This window comes from Scylla paramamosain, chromosome 39 (assembly GCF_035594125.1).
Source record: "Scylla paramamosain isolate STU-SP2022 chromosome 39, ASM3559412v1, whole genome shotgun sequence".
Classification (NCBI taxonomy): domain Eukaryota; kingdom Metazoa; phylum Arthropoda; class Malacostraca; order Decapoda; family Portunidae; genus Scylla; species Scylla paramamosain.
In genome coordinates, this window is record NC_087189.1 from 1,435,596 (window position 1) to 1,447,500 (window position 11,905).

The following is an 11,905-nucleotide window of genomic DNA, read 5'->3' on the forward strand; positions in this document are numbered from 1 at the left end:
ACATAAATCATGAAAACACCCTTGAAAGCCCCAATATTTCCACTGCAGCCTGTTAAACTATCACTAGAATTATGAAAACACCCTTGAAAGCCCAAATATTTCCACCACAGCCTGTTAAACTATCACTAGCATCATTAAAATACTCTTGAAAGCCCCAGTAACTTCCACAATGGCCTGCTAAGTAACTGAGATAAAAGAGCAATTTAAAGAATATAAACTTTTAAAAAGATGTGTTACTAATGAAAGAATTAATTCCACAGGACACCACCACCACCACCACCATCACCGCCATCACCACCGCCCATCGTCACACCAGCGGCAGCACTGTAGGCGTTCAAGATGGCATGCAGGATTCCCGAGGTGGCCAGTCTGGTGAAGGAGGCACAGGAGGTGTTCCAGAAGGTGTTTGGAGGTGCGGCGCTGGTGGCAGCCGTGGCGCCAGGGCGAGTCAACATTATCGGTGAACACACGGATTATAATGACGGATTCGTGTTTCCCATGGTGAGCAATGCTGACTGGTGCTGACTTGACTCATAAGAAAAGGAGACCAGTTTTGTGAAGTGGATATAAGAATAATTTGAAGTACATTAACTTTGCACATATTAAAAACATATAATTTTGTTCAGGGTATGTAAGATCAATTCAAAGATACAGTGAAGCCTTGCTATAACACACTACATTTGGGGAGAAAGCCAGTTTGTTATATCTAGAGATTCACTTTCAGCTGGTGAGTGTTATAGTGAAATCTTTAAGCAAACTCGGGTCACTGTGTAAGGAGAGTTCCACCTCTGGCAACACATTCCACCGATTTATTTCTCAACTTGGATAGCTGTATTTCTGCACATCCATATCTCTTGTCTTGTTTCTTGCTGTGTCCTCTTGCTGGGTTTCCTGTGTGAGAGTGCACAGAGACACACTTCATCTTGGTACACTCAGGAGCTCCCTGCTTGCTACTGTATTTCCTCCTTTTTATGACAAACTCTGAAGGGGAAGGTTTCAAGACACTTATCTTTCTGTTCTGGATGATCTTTTCTACCTTCCCTTTGGCACGGCACCTCAGTAGGCCTTTATTTTTCTTCCTCTTTTTGTTACCCTTGGTCATACCCCCACTTACATAAAAATACAAGAAAACATGTCACTCCTCACCCTGGCACTTATCACCCTGTGGCACCCCCCAGGCACTCCCCATGGTGACGGTGGTGGTGGGGCGGCGTGTGGAGGGTAGCCGCTGCAGAGTCCACACCACGTCCCCCATGGCCGACAAGCCCCATCAGGTGGAGTTCCCGGCCCCCTCTCCATCCGCTCCCCTGCAGCCTGGCTCCCCCTCCTGGGCTAACTATGTCAAGGGGGTGGTTGCAAATTTTCAAGGTATTTTTTGTTTACTTTTTACATTTTTCATTTTTTTCATAACTTTCATCATTGTCGTAGTTTTTTGTTTAATGTCCTTGTTTTCCCTTTGTGCTTTCCTTAATCCTGCATGTGTGTGTGTGTGTGTGTGTGTGTGTGTGTGTTTTTTTTTTTTTTTTTTTTTTTTCATCACCGTCATTATTTTTTGTTTGATGTCCTTATTTCCCCTTTGTGCTTTCCCTAATTCAGCATGTGTGTGTGTGTGTGTGTGTGTGTGTGTTTTTACATCCCATTTTTTTGTATTTCTGTATAATTGATTGATTTAATACACAATTGTTCTCTTAGTTATTTTGTAATGTTAACTTAAGCTGTTCCATATTTTCTGATCATTGTAGTGTAGGATGTGAAATGATAATCCTTTTATGATGTTTTCTCTCAGTAACACCATAATACAGCTTAATGGTGTCTCTTATTTTGAAATGCTTTGTAATGTCATAAGGAATACTTGCAAATGTCACTTTCTCATGGGTGGTTTTTCCTTTAGTGATATATAATTCTCATCAAACTATCACTAGAATCATGAAAATCTGTTTGAAAATTTCACTTCATTACACTAGAACCTTGTAAATTATCATGTCTTGTTAAATTATCACTAGAATCATGAGACACCCTTGAAAATCCCAATGACTTCCACTAGAGCCCATTAAAGTATTGCTAGCCTTGTTAAACTAACACTTACATCATGACAACACCCTTGAAAATCCCAATAACTTTCACTGGGGCCTGTTAGAATATCACTAACCTTCTAAAACTTACCGAAATCATAAAAAAATATCACTGAAAACCCAGTAACTTCCATTAAGAGTGCCTGACAATAATAACTGAGATGAGACACTGAAATATTTGAGAGAGAGAGAGAGAGAGAATGAATTAACCTCACCCATAATTACCCACTGCTTGCATACTAACATTGTAGTTCAAGCCAGGCAGCATTAGTGGCTTTGATGCTGTAGTGACCACCTCAGTGCCGCTTGGGGGAGGCCTCTCAAGCAGTGCCTCCCTGGAGGTGGCCACGTACACCTTCCTAGAGGCACTCACTGGCATCCACGCTCCGAGGTGAGCAGCACTCCTCACACCTCACAGTGCCATGTCTGAACTCTTTGGTTTTGGTTGATAAAATGTGCTGAGAGTTTACTGATAATTTGACTTACATGAAACAATTAACAGCACCAGAAGCAATGCATTAAATCTTTATAGGCATATAAAGAATTAAAAAGAATATATTTTGCAATTTCTATCCATTATAAAAATTAGAGGAGGCTGTAGGACAAGTAATGCCTCAGTGATTAGTAGTTAATGAAAGGTGTACCAAGCACCAGTGTAGGTGTCTATTCTGTCTCAGTGAAATGTTGTGGTGAGAGTACTGGATTATTTGACTTATAGGTAAATGAGTAACAGGTGTAGGATTGGTAGTGAAAGAGTTAACACACCTGTAACACTTGTGATATAACCGAATGAGTTCCCTCACACCTGAGCTGCCTGTCACCTGTGTGTCTGCTTCCAGCCTGAGGGAGAAGGCCCTGGCGTGTCAGAGGGCGGAGCATGACTTTGCCAACATGCCGTGTGGAATCATGGACCAGTTTATCTCCACCATGGGCAAGCAAGGCAATGCTCTGCTCATTGACTGCAGGTGTGAGGCTCAACTGACCTGTAATAGAGTGTAATGTTGGTTTTACTTTTCTAATTTAACTTTTTTTTTTATCCTGTGAATATTTATCCATTCCAATTTCCACTTTTTTTTTTGTGATTGATTTTATTTATAATTTTTCTACATTTTTTTCTTCCAATTTGTATATTTTTTTAATCTCATTAACATTTTTCCTTTTTCTCATCTGTAATTCTGAAGAGCTAAAAAGAAAAAGATAACTTGTACTTTATTCTGAATTTCTGCATTACTGTTCTCCATTTTTCATTTGTTCATGTTAATTTCCCATGACCTCCTTTCCCAGGTCAATGGAGTCCACACTGGTGCCGCTGAGTGACCCGAGTGTCACACTGGTCATCACCAACAGCAATGTGCGGCACACACTCTCAGGCAGCGAGTACCCGACGCGGCGCAGGCAGTGCTCTGAAGCTGCTGCCGCCCTGGGGAAGCAGAGTTTGCGGGATGCCACCATGAAGGACTTGGAAGGTAGGCTGCTGTCTTCAGTCCTGGATTTTTTAACATTTCCTCTCATAAGAATTGTTTTCAAAGGCCACACTGATTTTAATTGGGTTCTTTTGTTTTATTGATAATACAGAATTATTTTTAAAACTGTTACATACTGGAGTCATGAAAGCATCCTTGAAGACCTCAGTAGCTCTCATAAAAACTGTTTTCCAAGGCCACAGAGGTAATTGATCAGGTTTTTATAATATTTTCCAATTACTAATGCAGAATCCTTGTTAAATTAGCTTGAAGATCATGAAGAAATCATCAAAAACCATAATAACTTAAACTAGAGCATCTTAACCTGTCAGTAGCAATATTAAACTAGCACTAGAATCATGAAAATGCCCTTGAAAACACCAATAACTTTGAATAGCTATCTCATGCTACCACCATACTAGCAGAGAGAGAGAGAGAGAGAGAGAGAGAGAGAGAGAGAGAGAGGTATATAATAACCTAATAAAACATACAAGTGACCATAATAACCACTCTAATATATTACTGGTTCCTTTACAAGCCAACAAACTTCATGTCTTGTTACCTTTTGCCAGAGCACAAGTCGTCCCTGAGTGAGGAGGCATTCCGGAGAGCACGGCATGTCATATCAGAGATCGGCCGCACACAGCAGGCGGTGGAGGTGCTGAAGCGGGGTGATTACACCACTTTTGGCAAGCTGATGACCGACTCCCACTACTCCCTCAGGTAAGCTCAAACTGCAGGGAGGAATAGGAGGAGGTGTGAATGATAGTAGATTCTTCAAGTGTTAGAATTAGGTGTATTTGCAAGGAGACCAGTGGGAGGCAGTGTGTGGATGGAGGGGGGCATGAGGACAGGCATTACAGAAGAGGTTGTGCCTGCAAAAAAGTGGGAGAAACTCATTAGTTATCAAGCCAAGTAGGGAAAAATTTGGATGTTGACTGAAGTGATGATAATGATGGTAATTGTGTGTGTGTTTGTTTGTGTATCCATATTCAAGAGTAAGAGTGAGTTGTGTATGATTGCATGGTGCCTTTTCTGGGCCACCCTGCCTGGTATATAGACAGAATAGATCATTATCATTACTATTTTAACACCTTCACTTCAGTATACAGCATTGCACGCACTAGGAGCACTGCACGCAATCTTTAAAAGCACATACAAGAAAGAGGAAGGGATCAGTAGAGTATATGTTCCAGTGTGCAGCCAGTGTGATACTCAGAAGTGGCAGGAGAACCTCAAGAAGCATCTCAGAGTGGCTTGTCTTGATGGAACAATGAACCATATGCCTAAGCACTTCAGCAGCTTATCTCTACTACTTTTATCAGGCTGTAGTGGAAGGTATTGAGGTTTTGATAGTGTTTATTATGACTACCGATAGCTTAACAAAGATAGATTAACAAGGTTTCTGTATCATCACATAAGAAAAAACACCCAGGAAAATTGACAGACCCCCTTTGTATCTCTTATCAGACTCTAGTGGAAGGTACTGAGGTTTTAATAGTGTTTTTTATGACTTGTGATAGATTAACAAGGGTTCTGTATCACCAAACAGGAAAAAACACCCTTGAGAACATGGCTAACCACCTTTCTATCTCTTATCAGACTTTAGTGAAGGTACTGAGGTTTTCATAGTGTTTTTTTATGACTTGTGATAGATTAACAAGGGTTCTGTATCACCAAATAGCAAAAACACCCATGAGAACACAGCCAACCATCTTTATATCCCTTGAAAGCAGTCCAGGTGAGGAAAGCAAGCATTAAGGAACACAGCGCAGTAGGAGGATTAACTGTGGCTTGCATTGCACAGGGACGACTTTGAAGTGTCATGCCCCGAGTTGGACCAGCTGGTGGTAGCGGCAGTGGAGGTGCAGGGGGTGTTTGGCTCAAGGATGACAGGTGGAGGCTTTGGTGGCTGTACTGTGAGTCTGGTGAGTGCTGTCCCATCTCAGTATCTGCTCTTGTCCAGTTTTCCTTAAAGTCATGTATAGTTATTGTGTGTGTATGTGTGTGTGTATACAGTGGACAGAAGCCAATAACACACCACAGAACATTAGTGAGTATAGACATGAATTCTATCATTTTAACTCTCATTGTAATATCCAGCAATGTATGAAACCATTATAGGCATCTATACAAGATATAAAAAGAATATATTTTGTAATTTCTCCCCAGTGCAATGTTTGGAAGTGGCTGTAGAACAAGTAAAAAAAGTCTTAGTGGTTAGTAAAAGGGTTAACTTCCCTCCTTTATGGAATATTTATAGTTTATTTATTTATTTATTTATTTTTATTTTTTTTATTATTTATTTATTTATTTTTATTTTTTTTTCAGATGAAGGTGGAGAGTGTGGACAAATTCATTGCTCACACTCGCCAAAAATACAATGGATCCCCGACTTTTTACGTGTGTTCCCCATCAGAGGGCGCCCACAGCCTGCCCCTGTAATGCCACATTTGTAATGTAGAGTACTGGTACAGATCCTTTGTTCAGGGTTATCCTCTCTTAGCCAGCTTAAGACAATAGTGAAGGCAGTGCTCTTCCTTATCTTCTAGTTCTTATTTTCTTCTGCGACATTGTGCTGTAATAGAGGCATGTTTATTTCTTGTGGGTTTTTTTCACATACTTTGTTTTTGAATGAGTGATGTGTGGTATTTTTTTTTTTTTTGTGTTTAATTTGAAGGTGTTTTTGAGGGAGATTTAAAGAGTCAGATGAATTTATGGATGAGGATGATCAAGTGGAAATGGGTAGGCATGTTTCAAACAGGGACTGCCACGTGTAGGCCTGACGGCTCACTGCAGCCTTCCTTACGTTCTTGTATTTTCTCAGTGTGTGAAGGAGGCAAGCCAAGGGAACAAAAAGAGAGGCAAAAAAGCTCCCAAGAAAAAATAGTTCAAATCACTGGCCAGTTTAATTAAAGCTTGCTCAATTTCACTTTTACATTTGTATTTACTTGAGTCGCTGCTTTGGATTGTAACCATTGTGTCTTCTTAATAACTCACTAATAATTATTACATTAACCTGTTTGTTATCTTTGCATTTCATATTTTTGTTCTGTTATTTCTTTTATAATATACTAATGAATATTCACCTATTTGTAATGAGTACCTTCAATATTGTTCTGTATCTCATACACACACACACACACACACACACACACACACACACACACACACACACACACACACACACACACACACACACACACACACACACTTAGTATTAAAATTATAATGATCAACAATACTCTTCTCCGTCATCACCATCATCATCACTAACAGAGGCTCATTCATAAACGCTTTGCCCTCTCATCAAAACTATTTTCAGAGGACACCGGGGTGACTAGACAGCCTGGTTCTAATGGACGCAGAACATGTGTTAAACTGTCACTACAATCATGAAAGTATCTTGGAAAATCCTAGTAACTTCACCTAAAGCAAGTCAAATGTAGTCAGAAGGCTGATTTTTTTAAAGAATTCAGCAAAATACATGTTCTTATGGGCATTTAAGATTGAACACTTATTATTTATCCATTATTTACCATTACAGTCATATAAACCTCCCCCAAAAACCTCTGTAACTTCCACTAAAATGAGTTGAAATTTGAGATTTGGCACTTATATAATGTAGAACACTTCCACAGCAGAACGGTTCCTATGGGTATTTTACTGATGATGTAGGACGATTGTTAAACTACCACTGAACTGAAAATTTTTCTGAATCCCAGTAACTTCCACTACAGCGAATTAAAAGTAGTAGAGATGACACTGAAGTCTTTGAGGGCATTTGTACCGAATCTTATGGGTGTTTCCCTCACTGATACCGAGCACGTGTCAAACTATTACCAACATCGTGAGTGTTCCTCCAAATCCTAATAACTTCCACAAAAAGCAAGTCAAAAGTAGTTATTACATAGAAATGATAAAGAATACAACTAAACACAAGTTCTCGTGTATATTTTTCTTGCTGATAAGCCAAAACACGCGTGAAAATTACCCATAGAATTATTCAAATCTTGAAAACCCAAATACTTTCACACATCAACCTCTTAAAAGTAACAAAAGTGAGAAAAAAAAAACGTAACACACAAATCATACTGTTTCTGTTTGCCTACAATCAGCTTGAGCATGACTTTATAAAAGGTTAGCCTCAAGACGACCGTCACAAGATGTCACCAAATTATAACATGACTCGGAGGCGCCTATTTACGTCATTTTCTTGTTTTTTTTTTTTTTCAGGAAATTATCACTCAACGCTGCCTCCGTTGACCGCATTCTATATTGGTCACATCCTCCACCCACACACACACACACACACACACACACGCGTGCCTAGCTGTCCCAAGATTAACGAGTATAAGTACAATTTATATTTTAGAAACGCATTTTTTAGGTTTCAAATGCTCATAACTCGATGTACTATGAAAAGTTATGAAATGAAAGAGAACGTCCGGTGGAGGTGAGCGTGGAAGATGTAGTAAGTGGAAATGAGCGTGGGAGAGTGGATGGGTGTGAGACGAACATCCAGTATTCCCAAAAACGCGCCACACCTCCACTTTCATAAGGCTGTAGTTAGAGTGGCATAGGTTTCCTAGTGCTTTTTTTTTCACGGTTCTAGTGACAGATTAAAATGAATTCTACATTATAAACAAGAGAAGCACTCGTGAGAACTTGAGTAATCACCTCTGTGGCCTTTGAAAATAGTTGTGGTGAGTGAGCAAAGCGTTTCTGAATAAGGGAAACTGAGCGTGGATGAGAGAAATAGGTGGGAGAGGAATAAAGATGAACGAATATGGATGTAGAAGAAGAAAAAAAAAAAAAAACAAGAAGGGTGATGTGGGTGGAGAAAGCATAGGAGGCTGCAAGAGAGAGAGAGAAAGAGAGAGAGAGAGGCTGCGGGTATTAAACAGCCTGAGCGTATCAACACATCAAAGCAGAGGTGATAAGATAAAACCAGCACTCGTAAAATCCGTGTGGAAAGAAATAACACAAGAAAAAAGATACACACGTATCTTGAAGAACTTGAAAAACCTTAGGATAAAAAGAATGAAAAAAAAAATATATATATATATTGTAAAAAAAAAAGAAAACGATTGTAGGGAAGAAATACGTATGGAAAAAAAAAAAAATACACAAGGAAACAAAATATACTTGGAAATCTACAGAATAAAATAGGAAAAAAACTTGATTGTAAGAAATACAGAAATGACAACAGGAAATAGATGATAATAAAAAAGTTAACTGAAAAAGAAAAAAAAAAATAAATAAATAAAACAAGAAATAAATACACTAGAAGATTATGCAACCAAATTACGATTCTGAATAAGAAATAAAGAAAAAAAAGTGTTTAGTTGGTAGGAAAGTTAAGAGCAGAAAGTAAAAAAGATGAAGAAGAGGAGGAAACATTGTTATCAGAAAATTTAATGGTGAAAAGATCGTATATTTCTCCTCCTCCTCCTCCTCTTTCTCCTCCTTCCCTTCTTTCATTTCAGCTTCCTTGTTCTCTTTCTCCTCTCCTTTCTCTTGCTTTCTTCTTCCATAATATCTTCCTCCCCCCCTTCTTCCTCCTCCTCCTCCTCCTCCTCCTCTCCATCCCACTCTTTTCCTTTCTCAGTCTTCACAGAATCCTTGTTCTCTTTCTCTTCACCTTTTCTCCTCCTCCTCCTCCTCCTCCTTCTCCTCCTCCTTCTCCTCCAGACATTTTGAGGTTAATGTTCGATATAAAATTTATGGCAAATATTGATACGAGTTACAAAAGAATATTCATGCAGGTATTTTGATTTTTTTTTTTTTTTGTTCCATTTTTGTTAATATTTTTTTTATTTCAGAAAAAAAATAATGAAAGAAAATGAGAGAAAAAAGCATGTAAAAGAAATGCAAGAAGAAAAAAAAAACGTGGAACTTAAGTGAAGAAGATGAGGAGGAGGAGGAGGAGGAGGAGGAGGAAGATGATGCCACTGTTTGTTTGTTTGAGGTGAGTAGGTCAAGGGGGGATGGGGGAGTACCCAGGTGACCTCCTCCTCCTCCTCCTCCTCCTCCTCCTCCTCCTCCTCCTCCTCCTCCTCCTGCTTTTCCTATCATGTACATCTTATCCCCCCTCCTCCCCCCTCCTCCAGAACACACACCTAACTTATACTTAACTTACGATGTGTGTGTGTGTGTGTGTGTGTGTGTGGACAGGTGTGGCGGGGTGGGGGTGGAGGGGGGGCGCAACACCTGTGTAGGGGGCACCTTTGTACACCTGAGGCAAAAAAATATATGGAAACAACAGAACAAATGTGACAGAAGACGAGGACAGAGGAACAAAAGATTGTTATTTAACTGCCACTAACTACTACAGCAACAGCAACAACAACAACAACAACAACAACTACTACTACTACTACTACTACTACTACTACTACTACTACTACTACTACATAATGAGAATACCATTACCAAGAAAAACTTGATGCAGATGTCGAGGAGGAGGAGGAGGAGGAGGAGGAGGAGGAGGAGAAGGAGCTGAAAAACAGACAAGGAGTCGTGCCCTAGGGGTCGTGACGGGCTGTTAGCGGGACAGGAGGCGCGTGGCAGGAACCAGGAGGAGGAGGAGGAGGAGGAGGAGGAGGAGGAGAAGAAGACTTGGCGAGACAAGTGTCCTCCGGGAGCAGTGGCCGGGGAGGTCCTTGTGTGTGTGTGTGTGTGTGTGTGTGTGTGTGTGTGTGTCCTAATCTATTGGCCTGCAGGTAGGAATTGGCAACGGTATGTCAGGTAAGTAGATGATAATAGTAGTAGTAGTAGTAGTAGTAGTAGTAGTAGTAGTAGTAGTAGATTACTACTTCTACTACTACTACCACTACTACTACTACTACTACTACTACTACTACTACTGTTAATAATAATAATAATAATGAAAAAAGGAAAGAAATAAAGAAAGAAGAAAAAGAAGAAAAGAAGAAAACAACAACAACAACAACAACAACAACAAAAATTCAGCCCAGAAAGGAAAAAAAAAGAAAAAAAAAAAAAAGAAACACGAGGCAACGAAACATACGAACACTTAAACCAACCAAACAGAAAACACGGAACCAAAATAAGACGAAGAGAAACAAAAACAAGGGCAACCACGACACAAAACACAAGGGAACACAAAGGAAGGTAAGACAGGATCTGGAAGTGAGGAACAGGGCTTCGACTCTTCTTGTATCATTATTAATCTATTCCCGCCTCCAGCATCCAGCAGCGCCTCGCCAGCTTATCTGTGAGAGAACCAATGAATCAGGCAGATAAATGGGTTATTCTCCTCTCACTTCAGACAAGAGCAGGAGACAGAAGGTGGAGCACGAGGAGGAGGAGGAGGAGGAGGAGGAGGAGGAGGAGGAGGAGCGTGATGGTGATGGTGAGGAGAATAAGGAATATTTAGATGGTTGTGAAGACGAATGTGGATGATAATGATGATGATATTAAGAGTGATAGTAATAATGATAATGATGATGGTGTTAAGAGTGATGATGGAAATAGTGGTAATGGCAATATTAGATGCAGTAATGATAATGATGATGATAATAATGATAACAACAACAACAACAACAACAACAACAACAACATCGACGACGACAAATAGGGCATGAAGAAGAAGAAGAAGAAGAAGAAGAAGAAGAAGAAGAAGAAGAAGAAGAACAAAAATATAAGGAAAGTAAGAATATTTTAACCATTTCGACAATACACACTTTAAACCCCTGAACCTCCCTTAAATACCCTTAGTTTCAGCTCCCACCACCAACCCCTTTCCCTTAGTTCCTCCCTTTCCTTCCTTGCGTCCCCTTAACCTTCCTTCCCTCTCCCTCCCTCCCCCAGTGTGTGTCTGTCTGTACGAGTGTAGGTTTCTTCTGCTTAACTCATCACAGGAAATGAAAATAGCAACTAATTATGGTGAAAATTATAGCCGAGGAATTTGTGGTTTAATTAATAATACATATGTTTCTCGCCTCCTCCTCCTCCTCCTCCTCCTCCTTCTCCTCCTTTTTCTATTTTTTTTCTTCTTATCCTTCTCATCTTCAGCCTTTCATTTCTTTTTCTTCTCGTTTTTAAGTTTATTTATTCATCCCAAGTCTTCTTCTTCTTCTTCTTCTTCCTCCTCCTTTATATTTTCCCTATCTTCCTTCCTTCATTTCTTTTCATTATTTTTTTTTTTGAGTTATCTATGCGGTTATTTCCTCTCTCTCTCTCTCTCTCTCTCTCTCTCTCTCTCTCTCTCTCTCTCTCTCTGGGGAAATTTTTCAACAATCCCTCCTCTTTCCTTTTCCGCTGCTCTCCACTCTTCCAAATGACTAAGCTCCCCCTCCCTATCCTTCCCCACAATTATCACCCCCACCCCCATCTCCCCATCTT

At 39.9% G+C, this 11,905-nt stretch overlaps 1 protein-coding gene and 1 long non-coding RNA gene across 2 annotated transcripts in view; one reads left to right on the forward strand and one right to left on the reverse strand.

Annotated features, from left to right (window-relative positions):
• Nucleotides 1-339: 339 nt before the first annotated feature.
• Nucleotides 340-6,623, forward strand: LOC135092020 (galactokinase-like). The gene is made up of 8 exons (XM_063990144.1): nt 340-501; nt 1,179-1,368; nt 2,334-2,463; nt 2,912-3,037; nt 3,357-3,538; nt 4,108-4,258; nt 5,343-5,463; nt 5,867-6,623. Exons 1-8 carry the CDS (start codon nt 340-342, stop codon nt 5,978-5,980), a joined length of 1,176 nt encoding a protein of 391 aa, XP_063846214.1. The 3' UTR covers nt 5,981-6,623.
• LOC135092022 (uncharacterized) overlaps nt 2,917-11,905 on the reverse strand; it is a 61,105-nt gene continuing 52,116 nt past the window's right edge. The window contains exons 3-4 of the long non-coding RNA XR_010262718.1: nt 4,098-4,269; nt 2,917-3,055 (exon numbers count right to left, since the gene is read on the reverse strand). This is a non-coding gene — a long non-coding RNA (uncharacterized LOC135092022). The remainder of the gene's footprint in view (nt 3,056-4,097; nt 4,270-11,905) is intronic.

Bases quoted from the DNA above. Each gene is read 5' to 3' on its own strand.
- LOC135092020 (XM_063990144.1), top strand. From the start codon at position 340: ATGGCATGCAGGATTCCCGAGGTGGCCAGTCTGGTGAAGGAGGCACAG. The intron at 1,369-2,333 runs GTATTTTTTGTT...AGTTCAAGCCAG, and splicing joins GGTGGTTGCAAATTTTCAAG to GCAGCATTAGTGGCTTTGAT. The intron at 5,464-5,866 runs GTGAGTGCTGTC...TTTTTTTTTCAG, and splicing joins GTGGCTGTACTGTGAGTCTG to ATGAAGGTGGAGAGTGTGGA.